Consider the following 25,311-nt stretch of genomic DNA (forward strand, 5'->3'; position numbering starts at 1 on the left):
GATGAGAGAAAACCTTTTACTTAATGGAATTTGGAGCAGCATTGACTGTAGTGAATAAATGAAGAGTGGAGAGGGGATCTTCACGTGATAATCCTTAAACCCCACTCCAGAACTGGCCTTATGACACTCAGCACTCACGAAGAAAGAGATCTGTGTAATTCCTAGAGCATTAGAAACAACCTCTTCAGTCCTGGGGACTTCTGAAACCTTGTATATTAAAAAAAAAAAAAAAAAATCAGAGAGCAGCCATACAGTACTTTATATGTGTTTAATAAGGTCTTGTTAACAGGAATATTTATATAATTAGCTACCATTTGTAAAACTCTTTGCTTTATATATACAATCTCATTTATCCTTACAAAAGCCTCTTGGATAGGCATTATTATCCCCATTTTGCAGATAAGGAACTGCAGATCTGAGAGCTGTATAGGTATACGTAATTTCTAGATAGTAGAGCCAGAAATTAAATTGACCTCTCTCCAAACACCAAAGCCTGAGCCACTAATTACAAGTATTTAGATAGGTAATCAAGGATTGAGCTGATAAAGGATTCTATTTCACTATCTAGTAAAAATTAAAACTATGGCAATTTCAATATAGATTAAACTGAGGCCAGAGTAAATATGCATGTGAAATGATAAACTTTAGGAAAGTAAAACATTTTTAGAGGATACTGTGACCTCAGAGTAGATAGACATGAATTATATTTTCCTTTGGGCTGGGAGGTCATGGCAGCTATTATTCTTCAGCACTTGTCCTGGGAAACAAATGTTTTCATGCAGTGAGGTCTGCAGTGCTTTCTTCTCTGATCACCTCGGACCATAGCCTCCACAAAAGGGCCCATATTCTGCCTAAGAAACCACCTTGTATTAGAAATTAATAGGAGGGAGATAGGCACATGAAGAATTACTAGTTAAATTGAGTATCCAGAATTGTCTGAAAGTTAAAAAAAAGGGACTCAAAATAATCTGCATTTTTTTTTTTTTTTTGAGATAGAGTCTCGCATTGTTGCCCAGGCTGGAGTGCAGTGGGGCCGTCTTGGCTCACTACAACCTCTGCCTCCTGGGTTCAAGTGATTCTCCTGCTTCAGCCTCCCGAGTAGCTGGGACTACAGGCGCGTGCCACCACACCTGGCTAATTTTTTGTATTTTTAGTAGAGACAGGGTTTCACCGTGTTAGCCAGCATGGTCTTGATCTTCTGACCTCGTGATCTGCTCACTTCGGCCTCCCAAAGTGCTGGGATTACAGGCGTGAGCCACCACTCCCGGCCAATAATCTGCATTTTTATTGTTGTATGTAATTGTTTCTCTCAGATGCTTTCATGTGTGTTGTTTCTGATTAATAATACGAGAGTCAGGTGAAGTATTGAATGATGACTTCTAGGGCTTGAAGAGTGGCACTGTATAACCAAAAGAGACCACAGGTAGAGAAAGACTTAGGGAAAACCAAAACTCAGGATTTTCATTTCCCCCAAATTTCCCAGGCTGTTTTGTAGAATGCATCGGGAATATTTAGGCTGAGACGAGACTACTGTCTCTCCATAGGTGGTGTAGAGATTTTTTTCGTACTGGTTAGGAGATTAAAGAAGCATCTGAAGTTAGGTCTAATATGCTAGGACTATTGAGAACATTCTAGGAGCTTTCAGGAGTCAACTTTCATTCCCACTGATTTCTAGCAACATTCATCCACGTTGTTTTCTGTTGCCTTTTATTAGATTTTCAATTTAAGGCCATTGTTTTGCCAACTTCTTCCAATACATTACACTACCTGCCATGTTCTAGAGGTTTCCATGCAGTATTCTGGGAGTGGCTACTAGTGTTTATTTATTTATTTCTGATCACATGGGAATAGTTATATCAGAGGAGTGACTTTTTGTTGCAGGTATTAGTCATTTCTGTTTTCTGTTCATTCATTTACTCACAAATTGTGCTTTAGTTAAACCCCGACACACTCCTCAGAGCAGGCATGGTGCCATTGTAACAGATGAGCAGTCATAGAGGGAAGTAAAGGGTGTGCATGGGCATGAATTGTAGCTATTAAAGGCTGAGTCCCCGCCAGAAATGCTAACGCCATAGTGACTCCTGAGGCTTGTTGCCCCCGGAGACAACCACTAGTTCCTTTCTAGGTTATTTCAAAACTGGGATGCATTATTGTGTTAAAATAAGTACATACATAGTGAGTTCAAAACCTCATAAAGTGTGATTTATTTACATTTAAATGACCTACAACGCTGTGAGTTTATCAAGAGGATCAAGAAGATTGTAACGAAATGACTAAAGGGATGCTTTAATTCATGACCTTTGCCTCTTCATTTATTTCTACTCCCTGACAAGTTTGAAAATATAGAAAACTTTAATATAATTTTTTAATATATGGAATTAAAAATAAATGATTTTCCCAACACTTCCATATATTGCTAGGTTTTGCCTGATAGGCCCAATCCAACTAATAAAGTAATGGATTATTAGAGCTGTTAGGGCTCTCAAAGGTCAGCCCATTGCCTTTATTTATTGTACAGAGGAGGAACCCAAGACCTAGAGTGGTGGAAAGACTTGCCCAAGTTCACATGGCTGGTTAGTGCTTGGACTAGAATCCAGGTGTCAGGACCACTCCATTGCCTTCTTATGATATCACAGCTGCCTTGCAATTTTAATGCTGCTAAATCTGGCATTTAAAATATAAGAAACTTGGCCAGACGTGGTGGCTTACGTTTATAATCCCAGCACTTTGGGAGGCTGAGGTGGGCGGATCATTTGAGGTCAGGAGTTCGAGACCAGCCTGGCCAACATAGTGAAACCCCGTCTCTACTAAAAATACAAAAATTAGCTGGCCTGTAATCCCAGCTATTCAGGAGGCTTAGGCACAGGAATCGCTTGAACCCAAGAGGCGGAAGTTGCAGTGAGCCAAGATCACACCGTTGCACTCCAGCCTGGGGACAGAGCAAGACTCCATCTCAAAAAACAAAAAAACAAACAAAAACAAAAAGCCACATGAAAGAAGAAGAAGAAGAAGAGGAAACTCTGCCTAAAGAAAGTATAAGCACCTGCACATTTTATAAATCTAGGTCTCTGTTTCTTAGCTATTATTTTGGAGAATGAAAAAAACACTGGAGCCTTCCTTGGAAAATGTCTGGCATTAGCACTGTAAGCTGTCATTGAATGAGAGGAATTATGTTTCTAAATACTGTGTCATACAGCATTTCCCTTGTGAAGATGCAGCCTTGGTTTCACATGACATAATCTTAATAGAAGTGAGGTACTAGAATTTTACAGTGCAATTACAAACATGTCTTCTTTAGATAATTTTCATTTAACTCACAGATTGTTCTTGAATCAAGACTGGTACTATTAAGAACCCAGGAGAAATATCTGGTATTTTGCAGTCACAAATCTGTTATCCAAGAAAAAAAAAGGACTTTGGTTGGAATTATCCAAATTACGTATTTTTATAAATAAAATTCACTAAATAACAATCCAGCCTCTTTAGTGTGTTCCTATAGACAGTCTTTGACCTTCATTTCATTAAAGTATCCTTTTTTCTATTAAATGCTTAAATTTTTAGCAAAATAAATGCCTGCATTAAATAAAATTTTCTGGATTGCAAATAACCTTCACAAAGCATTTCAGCATATTTGTGGAACTGTTTTATTTCATATTTACAGAAGTGAATTTTTAATCTTTCGGATTTATTTCATTTTATTTACTTAAAAGCTATTGATAAGAAGATTAAGGTGAGCATAGAATTCAGAAATCCTTGGAAACAATGATCAGTTTTATAGTTCCTTAAAGAAGCATTAAAAACTTCACACTTAAACAAAAATTGAATTTGCTGTTCATATGCATAAAAGATTTAATGGCATATAAATTGGGAATAATTATTCTGTTTAAAAGGATTAAATTAAACCTAAATCAATAATAACATGTGCAGTTTCAATTTAACTGCCTACTTAAAATGAAGTGACAAATAAATAACAGCTAAATGATTAATAGCAATGCTTTTATTCACCTCCTCAACAGGCAAAATGGCCAGTTATTGAATATTTTATTGTGAGTGCAAAGGATGTTAATTGTACTAGAAACATGCTCTAATTTTAGTAATTTTTTGATTGAATACAATATTGAATATGAGGCTCTTCATTAAATGGAGACTTTATTTTATTTGGTTTGAAGTTATCACAGTAAGTACTCAAATATGGTCCATTAAAGCCAGCAAATATCAGGGCATATGCATGTGAAACCGTCCCCCACTCCCTTCCTCTCTGCCTCCGTTTCTAACCTAGGCATCTGAAGAGCAGACCCTGCATCTGCTGTCTGCACAGTAACAAAAGAGTTGTGTACTCATTTTCTGTGTAACCTTTCTATCAAATGGGGAGGAAAAGAGGTGCATGTTTTGTGTGCAGATGATGACTAATGAAAGGGCACTTCACACTCATTTTGTCCCAGTGTTGACCTGGACCACAAAACACAATGGAGCTTCCAAGCACACAAGCTCAGTACAATGGGGTTCTTCAGTATCATGTTCTATTTTGACCATTAGATTTGTTTCTGTGAAGTATTACAGCTTTCCAGGCTCATGATTTTGCAAAACGTAACCGCCTATTTGTCTCCACGTATGTTTTCCATCCAGAAAGGGGAGAAAGGGGATGTTTTAAGATAGTCTTTTCAGGTGTAAATGGTGCAACATAATTAAAACTCTTATAAGAGCCACATCTTCAGGCTCTACCCTTATATATACACATTCTTAGAGTTTCTCTGATTCAAAAACATTTTTCTCAGCCAGAGCAACTCATTTAGTCTGGCATGTTTCTAAACCCTTTGTATTTTCCAGGTTCCACTTAAAACATCAATCTTTTCTGTAGTGGGTGATATTGCTTCTACAGCCATTTAAGAATGGAAATTTGGCTTGAACCCAGGCGGCTGAGGTTGCAGTGAGCTGAGATCGCACCACTGCACTCCAGCCTGGGCAACAGAGTAAGACTCTGTCTCAAAAAAAAAAAAAAAAAAAAATGGAGGAAATTTGCTGAGGCTAGAAATTACAGCTTTTTCAGGAGGTCTAAAATAATTTAATTCTTGGAGTTTCACCTTATTCATCATCTTTCAGCAATTGTTAAAATGTTTCATCATGTGAAAGTATTTACATGTCTTAATCCCATTCCCTAAATTGTGGTTTGGCCATTCTCCACCGTGCCTAAGTCGTGATTAAAAACTGGATTTTTAAAGATGGGTGTTAATTCTTTCAGGCCATTAGGGAACCACTTAGTGTATCACAAGACAATTTTGTACCCTGGAAATAAGTTAAGCCCTGGGGAGAGAAGAATCCCTTGAGATCCATCACCAGAAGCATAATACACAACAACGGTGTTATGTCACGGGGACTGAATGTGACACACAGCAAGCAAGGCTAGTGCTGGAGCTCTCTGACACATGCTTCCACAGCTAGTCCTCATGGAACCCTTACTGTGTGCCAGGGACACAGTTCTATGCATTTAGATGGTTTTTTTGTTTGTTTGTTTGTTTTTGAGACAGAGTCTTGCTCTGTTGCCCAGGCTGGAGTGCAATGGCATGATCTCGGCGCACTGCACCCTCTGCCTCCCAGGCTCAAGCGATTCTCCTGCCTCAGCCTCCTGAGTAGCTGGGATTACAGGCATGTGCCACCACGCCCGGCTAATTTTTGTATTTTTAGTAGAGACGGAGTTTCACCATGTTGGCCATGCTGATCTCAAACTCCTGACCTCATGATCCACCCGCCTCGGCCTCCCAAAGTGCTGGGATTACAGGCGTGAGCCACCGCACCTGGCCAAATTTAGATATATTAATTTGCATAGTCTCTCAATAACACTATGAGGTAGGTACTATTATTATTTTTTTAACTTACAGGTTGTCGCTGTGTTGCCCAAGCTGGAGTGCAGTGGCACAGTCATGGCTCACTGAAGGTTCGACTTCCTGGGCTAAGCCATCCTCCTGCCCCAGCCTCCTGAGTAGCTGGGACTATAGGTGCATGCCACAGTACCTGGCTGATTGGTTTTGTTTTGTTTTTTGTAGAGACGGGGGGTTTCTCTGGGTTGCTCAGGCTGCTCTCAAACTCTTGGCCTCAAGTGATCCCCTTGCCTGGACCTCTCAAAATTCTGGGACTACAAGCATGAGCTACCACACCTGGCCAGTACTATTATTATCCCCATTTTATTGATGAGGAAACTGAAGCACAGAAGTTAAATAACTTGCCCACGTTCACATAATCTGGTGGCACCAGGAAATGAATGCAGGTAGTCTAGGACCCTTGTTCTTAGATGCTCTGCTGTACCATTTCTCAGAACCAAAATAATCCATATTATCATACAGAGAAACAAAGCACCACAATATTACATATGGCGGAAGGAGGTCTATAGTCATGACTAGAAACTATGCCCTTATCAGCTGATGCTGGTTAAATACCATGACCAGTATGAGTGCGCCAGTTTTCTTAGCATAACTGCAGAGATGGAAACCAGGAAATCTATTTCCTTAAACTGAAGACTACCTAATTTTTAAAAATAGTGGGCATTACTCAGTTATTGATTCCTTCATGAATCTATCATAGGATCATAGAACAGTGGAGTTGGAATGGACTTTGCGATATCATCTAGCAATTGAATGTGGAAATAAGAGGCTAACATATTTTCATGATAAGTCACATCCTCCTGTTTTAAATACCCATAACGTCCTGTATTTCTTTACACATCGAATTTATTAGTTGATTACTGTATTACAGTTGGTGCGTAAAGCCTGTCCTCCTCATTGAAGGGTAAGATCCAGCAGCCTGCTTCTGTTTTCCTTGCTGCTGTATCTTCTGTGCCTAAGATTCTGCCTGTATGTAGGGAGGTGCTCCATGCTTATCTGTTGACTGGCTGATCCATTCGCTGATTCACATAAGGCAGACACTGCAACCCACTTTCTTCACTGTCACCTATGGGAATAGCTGCAGGATACAATGCAACATGATGTGCAGGAGCCTGATCCAGAGCAGACTGCCAGGCTCTGTGACCTTGGGAGATGTACATAAGCCCTCTAAGCCTCACTTTCCTTGTCTGTTAAATGGGGGTAATAATAGTACTTCCCTTAACATTGTTCCAAGGAAAAAAAACTGAAGACTCACGACAAACATTCCCTAGATCATCAAACAGTAACACGTGCTCCCTTTCCACATCCCACTCCTGTAGCAGAACAGTGATCCCCAGTGTTGTCAACTGTGAGAGGTGGCCAGCCCTGCTCTAAACAGTACAAAGTAGACGATTACCTGTTCTAAGCTTTCCAAAAAGGACTTCATAGCCTCTGTAGATAATCCCTTCCAGAAACTCCTCACTTTGGCTGTCCAAATGTATTTACATCTTACTAAAATCTTTGCTTGCTAGTTAACTCTCTGGTTAATTTTGTTAAGCCCACGCTGCTTCAAGAGTTTGCAACGTCCCTTGAGATCTGACCTTTGCTTGCCCTTGAGCTGTGCTCCTCGACCTGCCCTCCTCTCACCCTCCATTTTGTCCACACAGAATTTGTTCTATGAAAGCACCACATTGTCTCTGCCTCCACTCCTTTTTACATGCTGTTCCCTCAGCCTGGCATAGACTTCCTGCCCTTCTCAGCCTTAGCTCTGAGCTACACCAGCACTTCCTCCAGAAGGCTTTCCCTGACCTCCCAAGATAGGACTGGATGTCCCTCTGTGTCCCTATGGCCCAGTGCTCCTCATCAGAGCACATATCACTCCAAAGGGTCAATTACTGTTTCCTGGTCTGTGTCCCCTCCTAGGCTGTGCGTCCACTGCTTCACCATCTACCACCATTCCTGTAGCTTCGTAAGGGCTCGATAAATAAATACCTGCTGAATCAATGAATCAGCAAATGAATTAAGAAAGTTAAATTTGGTTTTTTTCTTTCAGCACAGCATTAATATGGGAAAATAGCACCTTTCTTTACAAAAAAAATCTGCATTTACTTGAAGATAATAATTGAGCTTTGTTCCCCACCTAAACAACCACAGTTGAAACTTCTGTTTAATTCAGTACAAGATAAGCCCTAAAAATCATTCCCTAATTTGGTCTAATGCAAGAAGCCTTTACATGTTTAGATTCTAATTTATTACTATTGATTTTTAAAAATAAATATTTATGCTGTATTTGTGTTGACTAGAATATTTTTAGAAAAGGAGTTATTTATTCAAGAAGTAGTTATTGACTCTTCTGTCCATAGCACAGTGCAGCGTACTAGGGCAGAAGTTAGGAAACGAAAGATCACCTGCAGTCCCCACTGCCTGGGAATTTGTCTAGTGAGGAGACAAGATTACCACAGTGAAAAATTAAGTAAGGACAAACATAGAGCACTTTAAGACACATTCTCTCATGTTGATCCTCATTCAGTCCTGAGAAATAAAACAAATCGAATTTATCGCGATTTGTAGATGAGAAAAACGGAATCAGAGATGACTGATTTGCCAACCAATGCAGAACAGGTAGTGACAGATGGAGAACCTGAGCCCAGGTCTGTGCCCTGCCAGACACTGCTGGACCACTCATGTCCCATATCCCTGCCCCATGATGCTTAAGGGTCAAGTGAAAGGCAGGGACGGGAAACACTGTGAGTTCCTAGGACAGTGCATCACTTGGGAGAAACCTCCCCGTCAAAGCCCCAGAGGCAGGTGACCCTGCGGTGCAGGGAGGTTTTGGGCGTCCCATTTTCTAACAAATGTGGACCATTCCCATTTTGCTGAAGAAGAAGAGCATCTCTCTTCTCTTGTTGGAAAAGGAGGTGCCCCTTATTTCAAGAAGTTCCTCATCATAATATGTGAACTAAAAAATTCAAAATGACAATTCAGCAAGGCGTGACAGTTTTGGCTTTTTGCTCCGGTTTTTGCTTTACATAAAATCAAAGAAACCTGGGTCCACATTAAGAAAAGTAAATTAACATTAGGGGGACCGTTAGTTTGTTTACCCAGCATACAATTATGTCCTCTGTAAACGGGAATATCAAATAGCATAAAAAGCCTGGGTGATTTACATTTTCTTTTTGATTAGAGGGTTGCATCTACTGTACTCAAGGAAGGAAAATCTCTCCCATTTAGCTTTTGAAGATCAAAGAGGCCATTAAATATGCCATATTACCAGCTTTTTTTTTTTTTTGGTTAAGACTGGGGGTGTTTTACAAATTGAGATTATCATGGGGAAAAGGGAGACTTTATTTTGGGTCACATGAACTGATTATAGGCTAGTTCGTTTTTCTCAGGCAGGACCGTATGCTTAACCTTTTATTCAAATAGGCCCCTCCCGCAGTGTCAAGTACATTCTGACCTATCGACTGAGCTTCGTGTGCATAGCTGACAGCCAAGAGGCTATGAACCTTTCAGTTCAGAGCCGTGATCTGGTCTGATTTGAAGCCTCAGGGATCTTTCTGTAGTACATTAGATACACGCTACAAAGACAAAATGAAGTGAAAAGCAAAATCACTGAAAAGAAGAATGAACCTATATAGGTATACAGTCAAGATAAAACTGTGCTTTCCCCCAAAAAGGAGTAGTCCAAAGCAAATGTTGTCTAGGCAACAATTCACAGTTCTCTTTCCAAACAGCCAGATGTCTGTACAGTCATGCATTGCCTGATGACAGGGGTATGGTCTGAGAAATTTTTGGTTAGGTGATTTCATCATTGTGGGAACATCATAGAGTGCACTTACACAAACCTAGATAGTACAGCCTACTACACACAATTTGTACAATGTGTTACTATACTAAACACTGTAGGGAATTATAATACATTGGTAAGTATTTGTGCATCTAAACATAGAAAAGGTACAGTAAAAATACAGCATAAAAGTTTTTTTAAATGGTACACCTATATAGGCACTCACCATGAATGGAGGTTGTAGGACTGTACGTTTCTCCGGGTGAGGCAGTGCATGAGCGGGAGCGAATTTCAAGGCCTAGGACATTACTATAAGCTACTGTGTACTTCAGAAATACTGTACACTTAGACTCCTCTAAATTTATTTTTAAAAATATTTCTTCATTAATAAATTGACCTTAGCTACTGTAACTTTTTTACTTTATACACTTTTAATTTTCTTTTTACTTTTTAACTCTTTTGTAATAACACAGCTTAAAACACAAATACATTGTACAGCTGTATAAAAATTCTTTGTATCTTTATTCTGTAAGTAAGCTTTTTTCTATTAAATTTTTTTTTTTTTACTTTTTTGTTAAAAACTGAGACACAAACACACACATTAGTCTAGGCCCACACGGGGTTAGAATCATCAATATCACTGTCTTCCATGTCCATACCGTGTCTCACTGGAAGGTCTTCAGGGGCGGTAACACATATGGAGCTGTCATCTCCTAGGATAACAAGGCCTTCTTCTGGAATCCCTCCTGAAGGACCTGCCTGAGGCTGTTTCACAGTTAACTTTTTAAAAAATAAGTAGGAGTGCACTCTAAAATAATGATAAAAAATATAGTGTAGTGGCTGGGCACGGTGGCTTACGCCTGTAATCCCAAAACTTTGGGAGGCTGAGGCGAGTGGATCACAGGAGGCCAGGAGGTCAAGATCAGCCTGGCCAACATGGCAAAACCCTGTCTCTACTAAAAATTAAAAAAAAAAAAAAATTAGCCCGACATGTTAAAACACACTTGTAATCCCAGGTACTCAGGAGGCTGAGGCACGAGAATCACTTGAAACCGGGAGGCAGAGGTTGCAGTGAGCCAAGATCACACCACTGCACTCCAGCCTGAGCGATAGAGCAAGACTTGTCTCAAAAAAAAAAAAAAAAAGTATAGTATAGTGTATTAGCCTGTTCTTGCATTGCTGCAAAGAAATACCTGAGTGAGACTGGGTAATTTATTTAAAAAAAGAAGTTTAACTGGCTCACAGTTCCACAGGCTCTACAGGAAGTATGATTCTGGCATCTGCTTGGCTTCTAGGGAAACCTCAGGAAACTTACAATCATGGCAAAGGCAAAGGGGGAGCAGGCCTCTTACAGCAGAGCAGGACCAAGAGAGAGGGTGGGGAGCTGCTATACACTCTTAAACAACCAGATCTCACCATAACTCACTCACTACTCAGAACCAAGGGTGGATGTTGCTAAGCCATTCATGAGAACTCTGTCCCCATAATCTAATCACCTCCCACCAGGCCCTACCTCCAATACTGGGGATTACAGTTTGACATGAGATTTGGGTGGGGACACAGATCCAAACCATATCATATAGTAAATACAAAAGCCAGTAACATAGTTGTTGATTATCATTATCAAGGATTATGTGCTGTATATAATTGTATGTGCTGTAGTTTTATAGGACTGGCAGTGCAGTAGGTTTGTTTATACCAGCAGCACCACAAACATATGAGCAACACATTGTACTATGATATTCCAAGGGCTACAGCGTCACTAGGTGACAGGAATTTTCCAGCTCAATTACAATATCGTAGGACCTCAGTCGTATATGTGGCTTGTCCTTGACCAGAACATTGTTAGTCAGTGTATGAAATGTATTACCAGCCAAAGTGTGAAACACAGTTTTATCTTCACCAGCTGAAATACTGAGTCATTGTTGGTGTATGTAAGTAATTGCATTCATTGAACTACAGTGATTATTGGTTTAACATTATAGACATTTGTTTTTCGGTTGCTTTCTGACACTTAGAAATTAATTATCCCCCATTTTTATTCCATATTTCAATGAACTTGGATAATTAAGGCCTTTCGCCCTTATGTGTAGTGTGTGGGTCTAATTTGGGCCTGGGATCTGTCTTTATGTTTATTAATTAATTAATTAATTTTAAGAGACAGGGTCTCACGCTGTCTCCCAGGCTGGAGTGCAGTGTCGTGATTATAGCTCACTGTAGCCTCTAACTCCTTAGCTCAAGCAATCCTCCCGCCTCAGCCTCCTGAGTAGCTGGGACTACAGGTACCACACCATACCCAGCTAATTTTTTGAAAAAATTTGTTGTAAAGATTGGAGTCTCGCTGTGTTGCCCAGGCTGGTTTTGAACTCCTCACTTCAAGTGATCCTCCTGCCTCGGCTTCCCAAAGTGTTGGGATTACAGGTAAGAGCCACTGCATCCTGCTGGGATTTGTGTTTAACATACAGATAATAAAAGGAAAACTATAGGAGAAAGACAGAGATTGATTTCAAATAAAATGATTGACTATAATGAGTGAATTTATTTTAACTAAGGAGTTGGCATTTCTCTTCTGCTTTGGGCAGGCAACAACCAATAGAAGACAAATATTCAGACCTCCGCTATGACCCGAACTGGAAGAGTAAGAAGGAGGAAAGGCAGCTGCTGTCTGTGGAAGCGTTGCCGGAGTCCACGGACAGCTCTTTAGAAAATCTGCCTTTGGCTCCCCTCTACCCTTCCCAGGAGACGTCAGTGGAACTCTCCGGGGGAAAAGACGAGCAGAAAGAGACTCCACAGAGTGCAGCTTCTTTACTTGGTAGTGAATTTTTAAGCCCGAACTATGAGCATGGTGCCTGTCGCAGCAAGCCGTTTTCAGAGCAGAGCGACAGTGACCTGGAGGAGAAGTCGAGCAGCCTTTCTCAGTACGTGAAGAGCTCAAGTTCACATAACGAGGTTTTCCTGCCGGGATCACGTGGCCCTCGGCGGAGGAAGTCCAAACAACATTTTGTGGAAAAAAACAAGCTCACTTTGGGATTACCCACCCCGAAAACGGACTCTTATCTTCAACTTCACAATAAAAAAAGAGGGGAATCTCATCCAGAACAGGTACGTAGTGGCTACTTTAAAATGTCTTCTGAAACATTAAACCAGAATTTGCGTTTGTTTGAAATGTCTAGATATCACTTCCTTTAGGATGACGATGTCATAGCAGCCACCTAGCTGGGTAAAACAAACGCTTCCATAGGCTACCCTGCATGTTTATGTTTATTCCACAAATTCTTATGACCAAAATAAAAGCCACCAATGGTTTACAGTGTAATTGCTACAAGTCGATTATTGCTATAAGTCAATTATTATATCCCAAATGGCTATAATTGCTATAAGTAATTATAAGTCCATTGTTATGTCAGTTATTGTATCCAAAATTCTCCATTCAAAGAAATCTAGAACTTTTTAAAACTGTGTTTTCCAAATGATAAAATATAGAACTTAAGCATTTGATTCCCTGTGTTGATTACCTTTGTTACCACCATAGCAGAGGTTTTCAACCCTGTTAAATGCCTCGGCACATTGTGGGTAACATGGAACATGCCCCAGCTCACATACAGAAGCGATTCTCAACTCAGATTCTGTATACATATTGAGTGGTTGGGGAGGGGGTAGGGTACAACATAAGGTGGGTTTTTTTTTTTCCAATCTTCAGATGTTTCTATAAACCCTATTGAAAATCACATCATTTGTTATTGTCCTGTGTAAATGATATGATATGATTAAACATTAGTCTCTTTATTTATAAAATTGGGACAGTAATAAATGCCTTCTCTTCCTCATCAGGTCATTTTGAGAGTAAATTCTCTCCCACATGATGGATTCAAAACCTTTTGGAGCCAGTAAACTTAGTTCCATTTCACAGGTGCACATAAAGATCTTATCCGCCCACCTCCTATGGGCGTGTCCAGGGATACAGGACAAGAGTGGGGTTAGAATAGTAGAGTCCACGATTCTTATTGGAAAAAGAGCTTGAGATTTATCACCTGCTAATGTGAGGTCATTTTCAAATACAAAGGAGAGGTTATTATGTTAAATGTGGTTGCCCTTAGACCTATTCCAAATCCCAATTGGTATTTTTTAACATACTCTAACCTGTTCTAACCTCTAAGCATTTTCTAATGGAACAAAATAGATGAGGTGGATGAACGTTTGTGGTTTTTCTTCAGAGACTCTCTATTTGTCGTAAAGAATTACGTCTGGTGGCGTGTTGGTTCACGCCTGTAATCCCAGCACTTTGGGAGGTCGAGGTGGGAGGATCACTTGAGGCCAGGAGTTCAAGACTAGCCTGGCCAACATGGTGCAACCCATCTATACCAAAAACACAAAAATTAGCCGGGTGTGGTGATGCACACCTGTAATCCCAGCTACTCGGGAGGCTGAGGCACAAGAATCGTTTGAATCCAGGAGGCAGAGCTTGCAGTGAGCCAAGATGGCACCACTGCACTCCAGCCTGGGTGATAGAGTGAGACTCTGTCTCAGAATAAATAAATAAAAATAAAAAAAGAATGATGTCTGGTGAGATTTGGGCCTAAAAATATTTTAATTTAAAAATAAAAATAAATAAAATTCAAAAAAAGAATTATGTCACATCTTTGCCATTGTAACTAATAATTAAATGAAATAGGTGTAGTATATCTAGCTGAAGTATTTAAAAAACTAGGTGAATTCAAGCAGTTTTTAGTATTTTTACCCAATTTTAGATGCTAATATACTCTTCTTCCATAAAACTTACATGAAATTTTGAATTTCGCTTGATTGCTCGTTTAAAAATGTAAATAAATTCAACAGTTCAATATCTGAAAAAAAATTTCTTTTGAGACAGGGTCTGGCCTTTCACCCAAGCTGGAATGCAATGGCACGATCATAGCTCACTATAACCTCAACCTCCTGGGCTCAAGCAGTCCTCCCGCGTCAGCCTCAGCGAGTAGCTGGGAACACAGGCGTGCACCACCACATCTAGCTAAATTTGTTTTTAAATGTCTTTATAGAGATGGGGGTCTCATCATGTTGCCCAGGCTGACCTCAAACTCCTGGGCTCAAATGATCCTCCCCCCTGGACTCCCAAAGTGTTGGGATTACAGGCATGAGCCACCATGCCCAGCCTGAAAAATGTTTATAGCCAGTAGTTTATCTCAAACTAGGACAATATTTTTCATTATTAAAAAGTGTTCTCAAAAGAAGCTGATCCGGAAGGAGAACATTTGGGGTTTTTCTTCATTCAAAAACTCTCTTTTTAGTCTGAGGTCAAAAGAAATAGTTATATTTCCAATAATAAAAGGGAAAAATATTTATTATGAACCCTTTAATTGTTGATTTATTAATCGCTATTTTTGTTAGTAGTTATAAGTTAATTTACTAAACAATTTTAGGGTGTATTGATTGTCAGTGATTCTGCAGCTTAATTTTCTTTTCTTTGTGCCATGGAGGAAACTTTCTTTAAGCTCTTATATTACTCTCTGAAGGGGCCGTTGACTTTTCCCACCACTTTCTCCAAGTTCAAATATCTAAAGGCTAATTGTATTTAAAATTGTTCCTTTACCATTTTCCAATATATACGTACTTTTTCTTGCTCCTATTATTTTTTTAAGAGATGACTCCTATTTTTTTTTTTTTTTTTTGAGACGGAGTCTCGCTCTGTCGCCCAGGCTGGAGTGCATTGGCGTGATCTCTGCTCACTGCAAGCTCCGCCTCTCGGGTTCACTCCATTCTCCTGCCTCAGCCTCCCAAGTAGCTGGGACTACAGGCACCCGCCACCACATCCGCCTAATTTTTTGTATTTTCAGTAGAGACGAGGTTTCACCGTGGTCTCGATCTCCTGATCTCGTGATCTGCCTGCCTCGGCCTCCCAAAGTGCTGGGATTACAAGTGTGAGCCACTGCGCCGGGCCCCTATTATTTTTTTGAGACAGGATCTTGCTGTGTTGCTGGAGTGTAGTTGCTATGCAAGATTCGATCGTCGCACACTGCAGCCTTGAACTCCTGGGCTCAAATGATCCTCCTGCCTCAGACACCTGAGTGACTGGGACTATAGGTATGCATCACTGACCTGGCTTCCTATTACTTTAAAAAGAATAGAGATGAGTTTGACCTAACAGTGACATAATGATATGTGTAACTTAGTGAATTCTAGTCAGTAGCATAAACTGATGTGTTTTTTTTTTTTTTGAACCATTATTCATATGTAGAAGTGTGTGTGTCTCTCCTCCCGATACAGATTATATGTTCCCTATGGGTAGGAGCTAGGGTTTGTGCTCATTTTTAATCTTCATAGTCACTAGCCTAATACACTGAAAAGGCTGAGTAAACATAAGGGAAATTAAAAATGTATCTCTTCCATCACCTCCAAACTGTCTACTCTTTATTATAACTTGAAGTTTATATGAGGGGAATGGCATTTCTAGAGCAGTAGTTTGCAAACCTGGCTGGATATCAGAATCACCTGAGAATTTTTAAAAGTGATTTTTTTGGCCGGGCGCGGAGGCTCACGCCTGTAATCCCAGCACTTTGGGAGGCCAAGGCGGGCAGATCACCTGAAGTTGGGAGTTCGAGACCAGCCTGACCAACATGGAGAAACCCTGTCTCTACTAAAAATACAAAATTAGCCTGGCATGGTGGAGCATGCCTGTAATCACAGCTACTCGGGAGGCTGAGGCAGGAGAATCGCTTGAACCCGGGGAGGCGGAGGTTTCGGTGAGCCAAGATCACACTATTGCACTCCAGCCTGGGCAACAAGAGTGAACCTCCATCTCAAAAAAAAAAAAAAGTGATTTTTTTTTTTGCTTCACTCAGACCAATTTAAATCTCTGAGAACCTGAGCATCTGTTTTTCTTTTTTGTTTTTTATAAAGCTCCTTGAGTATTTTTAATGTGAAGCCAGGTTTGAGGAGCATTTTTCCAGACTAGAGCAGTGGTTCTCAGCCTTGGTTTCATGTTGGAATCAACTGGAGAATTTAAAAAGTATTGATTCCCTGGATGAACCACTGAAATTCCAATTCAGCTCATCTGGGCTGCACTCTAAATATGGGGAGTCCGCCACACTCCCCAGATGATTCTAGTATTTAGCCAAGATTGAGAATCACCGATCTAGAGCAGTGGTTCCTAAACATTAGAGTGCACCAGAATCATCTGGAGGGCTTATTTAAGAAGCTTGATGGACCTCATCCCCCCCAAATTTCTGATTCAGCAGGTATAGGGTGGGACCCAGGGATCTGAATTTTCTGCATGGCCCCATGTGATACTGCTGCTGCTATCAGGCCTACACTTTGAGAACCACTGATCTTTCGCTTCTCACAATTTGAAGTGTTTATGAACCACTTTAGGCTCTTGTTAAAATACAGATTGTGATCCAGTAGGTCGGGGGTGAGATGCAGAGTGTGCATTTCTAACAAGTTCCCAGGAGATGCAAGGCTGCTGGTCCATGGAACACACTTTGATGAGCAAGGGGCTAGAACAGAGAACACAAAGGTTTTGTCAAAATCTAAAAGTCAGAGTTGTGTAAGTCATTATCTACAGAGCATTGATGTTTTCCATGGCTGATAGGATTATTCAGTTGATTTGTGAGTGGGAGACGGGAAGCTTGGGTACCAAGTATGGAGGCTCTTGGTTTGTTTTGTTTTGGTTTTGGTTTGAGACAGGGTCTCACTCTGTCGCCCAGGCTAAGTGCAGTGGCGCGATCTCAGCTCACTGCAGCCTCCGCCTCCCAGGTTCAAGCGATTCTCCTGCCTCAGCCTCCACAGCAGCTGGGATTACAGGCACGCACCACCACACCTGGCTAATTTTTGTATTTTTTGGTAGAGATTTCAGGAAATCCTAGAAATCAGTAAGAAAAATACCAAATTCCAAGGACATAAAAAAAGTATAAATGAACAATTCAGATTGTTCCTCTCATTACTCTTAATTTCCAGAGCTTTCTTTATTATCCTTTTTTATTCACAGATTGTTCATTTATACTTTTTGTGTATTTTTCCTTGTTAATAAAAGTTAACAAAGAAAAGTTAGTATATATGGCTATTATATGTATAAGAGGTTACCCCAGCTCAGCCTATTAGAGAAATGCAAATTAATACTATAACGGGATTCCATTTTTCAACTATAATTAAACTATCAAACTTCTATAAGTTTAATGACCCTGTGGGCAAAAAAGTACGGTCAAGCTGGTGAGAGAATAAATTAGTATAACCAGGACGGAGGACAATTTGTTAATATCTACTTAAAACACAAATATACTCCTTGAGAAAGTAAAACATAATGGCTAAGAGTATGGACTCTGGAGCCAGGTTGGTTGGCACTGCCACCTGCTAGCTCTCTGACCCTCTGCAAGTTACTAAACCTCTCTGTGCCTCAGTTTCCTCATCTTTAAAATGAGGACAGTAATAGGACTTTCCTCATAGGCTTATTAAGAAGATTAAATAAATGAGTTAGGCCACGTAAACTCAGCACTTTGGGAGGCCAAAGCGGGCAGATCATTTGAGGTCAGAAGTTTGTGACCAGTCTGGCCAACATTGTGAAACCCGTCTATACTAAAAATACAAAAATTAGCCAAGCATGGTGGTGTGTGCCTGTAATCCCAGCTACTCGGGAGGCCGAGGCAGGAGAATCGTTTGAACCCAGGAGGCAGAGGTTGCAGTGAGCCGAGATTGCGCCACTGAACTCCCGCCTGGGTCACAGAGCAAGACTCCATCTCAAAAAAATAAATTAAATAAATAAATAAATAAATAAATAAATGTATAGAGAGTGCTAAGATCACTGACTGGCCCATAGCAAGTATATAGGTATACATGTAAGTATAAAAGTGTTTGACATTATTTTTATTTGACCCAACACATTTTGCACCTAGGAATTTATCCTAGATATTTGTGTGCAGTTTTGAAATCACATCTGTACAAAATTGTTCATTTCAGCCTTATTTGTAATAGCAAAAGATTGGAAACCACCCAAATATCTGTCATTTGGGGAGTAAATAAGTTATGGTACATCCATACAGTAGAGTACACTGCAGCTGTTAAAAAAAAATAAGGACGCTCTCCATGAACTATGAGGGATAACTTACCAGGATTTCTTATTAAGAAAGAAATTCAAGGTGCAGCATGTTAAAAGTGGAGAGGGGCCAGCCGTGGTGGCTCATGCCTATAATCCCAGCACTTTGGGAGGCCGAGGCAGGCGGATCACTTCAGGTCAGAAGTTTGAGACCCGCCTGGCCAACATGGTGAAACACTGTCTCCATTAAAAAATACAAAAATTAGCTGGGCATCGTGACGGGTACCTGTAATCCCAGCTACTCTGGAAGCCCATGAGAATTGCCTGAGCTCGGGAGGCAGGGTTTCCATGAGCCGAGATAGCACCACTGCACTCCAGCCTGGGCGACAGAGTAAGATTCTTGTCTCCAAAGAAAAAACAAATCAAAAAACAGTGGAAAGGAATAAAAATATATATTGTATTTTCATGGCATGCATAAGAAATTGTGGAAGGCTACAAAAGTAGTTAATTGCAAGAGGTGGAGGGGGAATGGGCGGGAGCACAACTTTTTACTGTGTACCTTTTCAATTCTCTTAATTTTGAACCATGCTTATGTATTACTTTTTAAAATTAAAATGGAAAAATAGCAACAAAAATAGGAGGAGACATTTATAATATAAATGTTGTAGAAACCCATATAACTTCACATCCCCGATTGCTCACCCCCTAAATTGCATTTTATGCTTGTAATTAATGGCTTAGGGTAGAACTATTGATTTTTAAAGTCAATTGTTCTGCAGTCTTTTTACCATTTTGCATAGATCTGCTGATTGTACCTTAAAATACATTGGAAAAATCACCTTTGAATACTGACAAAATCTTAATCACATGATGTGTGAAGCGAGGAACCGATGTAAAAACCAACACACACTAGAGGGCACCTAAGTATCACGGTCAGGCAGTAACTTTGCTGGTAAATAATCAGTTCTTACTTTTATTCATGATTTGTTCACTAGCCTAAAGTATTTGTCTGAAATTCATTCCACTTTGAGTCCATTTGTAATCCACCATTAAAGGAAACTGTGTTTTGAAGAATGAACTACCTTTCTATCTTGATTCTAATGTTACTTTAAAGACTGATGAAGGTGAAATTTAGTGTGGGTTCAGAAAAGAGTTAGAAATGCTCTATACATGTTATTCGACTTTTTCCTTGTAATTTCTTAGAAAGAAATTACAGATAGTTTACAAATGTGATATGGTTATTGAATGGTCTATAGTCAAGACACTATAAAGTCACAAACAATTCACAGTCCTACCTTCAATTAACACATCTTTGTGGCTGTTGCTGAGACAGCAGGTCAGTCAGCCAACAGATATTTATTGAGCACCAAATATGTATTAAATATTAGGTACTCTTCTCAATGCTGGGATATTAACAGAAAACAAGACAGGCAGAGCACCTATCTTGAAGGAGTTTACGTTCCAGTCATACGGCAAAGATAAGAACCATGTAACAAAATAATTTCAGATACTGATAATACCTCAAAAGAGACTGAATAAACTGTATTTAAGAAAGTGATGAGACTGGGCTTGGTGGCTCACTCCTATAACCCCAGCACTTTGGGAGGACAAGGCAGGCAGATCACGTGAGGTCAGGAGTTCGAGACCAGCCTGACCAACATGGAGAAACCCTATCTCTACTAAAAATACAAAATTAGCTGGGCGTGGTGGTGCATGACTGTAATCCCAGCTACTCAGGAGGCTGAGGCAGGAGATTCGCTTGAACCCAGGAGGCGGAGGTTGCGGTGAGCTGAGATTGCGCCATTGCACTCCAGCCTGGGCAACAAGAGCGAAACTCTGTCTCAAAAAAAAAAAAAAAAAAGAAAGTAATGAGAGAGAATAAAGTCCTTTATTTAATAAAGTGATGACTTTAATAAGTAAACTAGGGGTTGGGCATGGTGGCTCATGCCTGTAATCCCAGCACTTTGGGAGGCTGGGGCGGGCGGATCACCTGAAGTCAGCAGTTGGAGACCAGCCTGGCCAACATGGTGAAACCCCGTCTATACTAAAAATACAAAACTTAGCTGGGCCTCGTGGTGCACGCCTGTAATCCCACCTACTCAAGAGGCTGAGGCAGGAGAATCGCTTGAACCTGGGAGGTGGAGGTTGCAGTGAGCCAAGATCTCGCCACTGTACTCCAGCCTAGGTGACAGAGTGAGACTCCATCTCAAAAAAAAAAGGTTAAACTGGGATGTCTAGCCAGGTGCTTGGGGGAGGTCTCTCTGAGGACGTATCATTCAAGTGGAGGCGCGAATGGATAAGAAAGAGAAAAGTATGCAAGATCTAGAGGAAGAGCTTTGGTTGGCCCCATCCCTGGTAGCAACGTTTTTGCTAGGGAACAATGAAATATTGTGGGAGAAAAACTAAAACCAAAACAAAATACTGATTTGAGAGTCAGTCATGGATTAAATCCTGGCTTTTCAGCATAGCCCGTATTAGCTCAACCTCGTCTCCACCAAAAAATGCAAAAATTAGCTGGCCATCATGGGGCACACCTGTAGTCCCAGCTACTCCAGAGGCTGAGACAGAAGGATCACTTGAGCCGGGAGGCCGAGGCTGCAGTGAGTGGATCTCACCACTGCACTCCATCCTGGATAACAGAGTAAGACTCTGTCCCAAAAAAAGAGAAAAGAATTAAAATTAAGAATAAATAAAAATAAACCTCACCTCACTTTCCTCATGTATATATGGAGGAAGCAAACGAGGAATATAAATATATATCATATATATGTATATATATATCATATATATGTATATATATCATATATAGTATATCATATATATTCATATATATGATATATATCATATATACGTGTATATATGATATATATCATATATACACGTATATATGATATATGATATATATGTGTATATATACATATATATGTATATATATATGATATATATGTGTGTATATATATATATTTCTGCTTTGGAGGGCTATTTGAAGAATTTATACAAAGCTACGGACTTGGGACAGACACTCAGTGAAGAGAAGCTATCGTTACCACTAGGGACTCCTTACACCACGGGAGAAGATTCCACCCAGGGAAGAGGTCCTTCTAACCAGCTCTCTCTTTTTTTAAGGCTACATTGCCTCAAAATGAAAGAGATATAACTTCGGACAGAGTAAGAACAAAGTGTAGGCAAAACAATAACGTTCACATGCTGTAGGAGACCATTCGATGGTGAGACTCTCAAAAGACTGCCTACAAAGGGGGCCTATCCAGGCACACCCCACACTCGCCATGCTCTCTTGAGGGTCCCCAGTCAATCAAACACTGTCCTAGGGATTACAGAACGCTACAATCTTGTATGCAACTAGTTGACAGTATTTAACAATTGCATATGGTCTCAGATACTGTTTCAAATATTTACACTTTAAGGAATTTATTAATAACTCTGGATCATGTATTTGGTACTTTAGTTTTGAAGTACAATTTCATAGGGTAATTCTTTCAACATTGCTTAATGTGACACCATGTTACCTTCGAAATAAAACTCAAACTCTGAGTGGTACAAAAGGCCCTTCCTGACCTGGCTCCTTCCTGCTCCTGTAGCCTCATCCTTCATCACTCCCTACTTGTGTCAAATGCCCGGCCATACTCCAGGAACTCCCAGAGCCCAGACCCAGCATTTCCTCTAGCCCCTTCTTTGTTCATGCTGATGGGCTACTCTTGCCCTGGCTTGTTTGCTTAGGAAAACCTTATCCTCCTTTTGAGATTCAGCTCATATGTCTCTGCCTTTGTAAAGGCTTTCTGAAGATCCTCCTTCCACTACCTCCCTCATTCCTGAACATCTCCTGCAGAACCCGTAACCCCACACTGCACTGTCTTCATCATGTAAAGATGACTGTCTGCTCCTTAAGATCATCTTTGAATTCATCTTTGAATTCCCAGGTCCTGGCATACAGCAAGCACTAGCTAAATATTTGATGTAGAAATGTAATTTCTAAATACTTTTTCTTTGGTTCAAAATTTCATTGTTTTTAAAATGAAAAAAAAAGTGGAGGGAGGATTAACAAGAACTTGTGCTGTTAAACACTGGAATTTGAAGTCAAAAGACCTGATTTGAGTCCCATTTGGAGCCATTTATTATTTTGGCAAATCACAAACTCTTACTGAGTCTTATTCTTCCTCATTAAAGTAAAATTACAAATGTTTGCCTTATACGACAGACTCAGAATTATTGAGATGATCAAATGAGATATGCAATGTGAAAGCTTTTTATAATCTTACAGCCCTATATAAATATGTTATATTTATTATTGAATATTTGGTTTAAATTTACAGTCTCCTAATGTGGAAGGTTACCACCTAAAGGATATATTGCTCTTTTTCATAGTTTTAAATTTAGTGAAACTTTTGGTTGTCTATAAGATTAAGCTTTACCTTTATTTAAGTTATGGTCATCTTTTTGTAATTATATTTGGTTAGAAACATAGAATTATTTCCTTACAGGATTCTACAGATTGGTGGTGTTTTTTTTTGTTTTGTTGTTTGTTTGTTTGTTTTTGAGACAGAGTCTCGCTCTGTAGCCCAGGCTGGAGTACAGTGACATGATCTCTGCTCACTGCAACTTCCGCTTCCCTGGTTCAAGCAATTCTCCTTCCTCAGCCTCCTGAGTAGCTGGGATTATAGGCGTCTACCACCACGCCCGGCTAATTTTTCTATTTTTAGTAGAGATGATGTTTCACCATGTTGGTCAGGCTGGTCTCGAACTCCTGACCTCGTGATCTGCCCGCCTCAGCCTCCCAAAGTGCTTGGATTACAGGTGTGAGCCACCACGCCCGGCCTGGTGGTGCTTTTGAGTCCCACCTATCTTATTATACTTGTAAGAATTATTCTTCTACAGAGTAGGAACTCTATAGATGTTCATCGATTGATACATTTTCTTATTTTGCCCTCTGCTATTACTACAAGAGCACTTACTTATGACGGCATAATTTCAATTGAACTTTATGATTTTTTTCAATACGAGCCATTTTTAAGGCCTTTTTCTTGTGTGCACTGTTCAACACTTAGCTGCTTAAACTACCAATTTGTATGATCTATAGAGTGACGCTTCATTAATTTGACATTATTGAAGAGGGATCCATAAGAAAAAAAAATTTCCAAATAACTAAAGCATGCCCCTTTGAAAACCAGAAATTTAACATAAATTTCTATCATTTTTAAGGATAGTTTTCAAAATGTACCTGGCATACCTGATAATTCTATGCCGCCTTACACAGGTCGTATTACACCGTTCTGTAGTAAAGTAAAAAGCTATGGCAATGTGATCGCTTCTTTGCCTCTTTGTTAAATGACCCAGACTGCTATGAGCCCGCGGTCATTTTCTGCTGCTGTCTGTATCTGCTCTTAAGGAGCTTATGGCAGAATGGGAAGCAGACATGTAAACAGTCAATACCAAGTGAAAACTGCTGTGCTAGTATCAGATAGGGTCCCAAAGAACCCGGAAAAAAAGGTGCCTGACTGTTCAGGGAAGTCAGAGGGGGCTTCACACAAGAGGCAGTCATAGAACTGATTCTTTAAAACGAAAAGGGGTATTTTTTTTTGTTTTTATTTTTGTGTTTTTTGAGACAGAGTCTCTCCCTGTCACCCAGGCTGGAGTGCAGTGGCGCCATCTCAGCTCACTGCAACCTCTGCCTCCTGGGTTCAAGTGATTCTCCTGCGTCAGCCTTCCAAGTAGCTGGGATTATAGGCACCCACCACCACGCCTGGCTAAGTTTTGTATTTTTAGTAGAGGCAGGGGTTTCACCATGTTGGCCAGGCTGGTCTTGAACTCCTGACTTCAAGTGATCCGCCTGCCTCAGCCTCCCGAAGTGCTGGGATTACAGGTGTGAGCCACAGCACCCAGCCCTAAAAAGAAGAAGTTAACAGGTGGAAGTGGGTACTAAGGGCACTGCAGGCAAAGGGGGCAGGGGCAATGGCATCAAGTCATGAAAGAACACTATTTAAGTAGAAAGCTGTCAGTACAGAAAGAACTTCTATACTGCTGGTCAAGAACTGGTAGTTGGTCAATTAAATCAAAGATTTCATGGAGGTAAAAGGCAGAATGATAGTTACCAGAGGCTGGGAAGGGTCTAGAGGGTAGGGAAGATGAAGAGAGTTTGGTCAGTTGGTAAAAACATACAGTTTAAATTCTAATATTCCACAGCAAAGTTAGGTGACTGTAGTTAGTAAAAATGTGTTGTATATTTCAAAGTAGCTAGCAGCGAGCATTTGAGATGCTCCCAACACAAAGAAATGATAAATACTCGAGGTGATGGATACCCCACATATCTTGTTCAATACACATTCTGTATATGTAACAAAATATCACACATACCCCATAAATATGTACAAACATTATATATTAATAAAATTTTATTTTTAAATTGGTTAAAGCAGATATGAAAAATGATACCTATATACCATGATTACTTGACTTTCACTTAACGTATATAAATATACACTAATTCACCAGTTTTTATACCAAGGGGCCAAGGTATTTTCTACCAGTGCAGTTTCTATTGATTGGAGTTTCATTGTTTTTCTTGCATCAGTTTGAGAGCATCTATGATTTGCAGTTTTGATTTCTTGATAGCAAAGTACAAACTTAAAAAA

The 25,311-nt window shown here is 40.1% G+C and overlaps 1 protein-coding gene across 31 annotated transcripts in view; it reads left to right on the forward strand.

The window, feature by feature from the left end:
* JHY (junctional cadherin complex regulator) overlaps positions 1-25,311 on the forward strand; it is a 76,780-nt gene that overhangs the window by 8,635 nt on the left and 42,834 nt on the right. For all 31 annotated transcript variants that reach the window (XM_054525278.1, XM_054525277.1, XM_054525275.1 and 28 more), the window contains one exon: positions 12,225-12,744. In XM_054525278.1, the coding sequence (XP_054381253.1) occupies positions 12,225-12,744 (520 nt within the window). The remainder of the gene's footprint in view (positions 1-12,224; positions 12,745-25,311) is intronic.

Source organism: Pongo abelii, chromosome 9 (assembly GCF_028885655.2).
Source record: "Pongo abelii isolate AG06213 chromosome 9, NHGRI_mPonAbe1-v2.0_pri, whole genome shotgun sequence".
Classification (NCBI taxonomy): Eukaryota; Metazoa; Chordata; class Mammalia; order Primates; family Hominidae; genus Pongo; species Pongo abelii.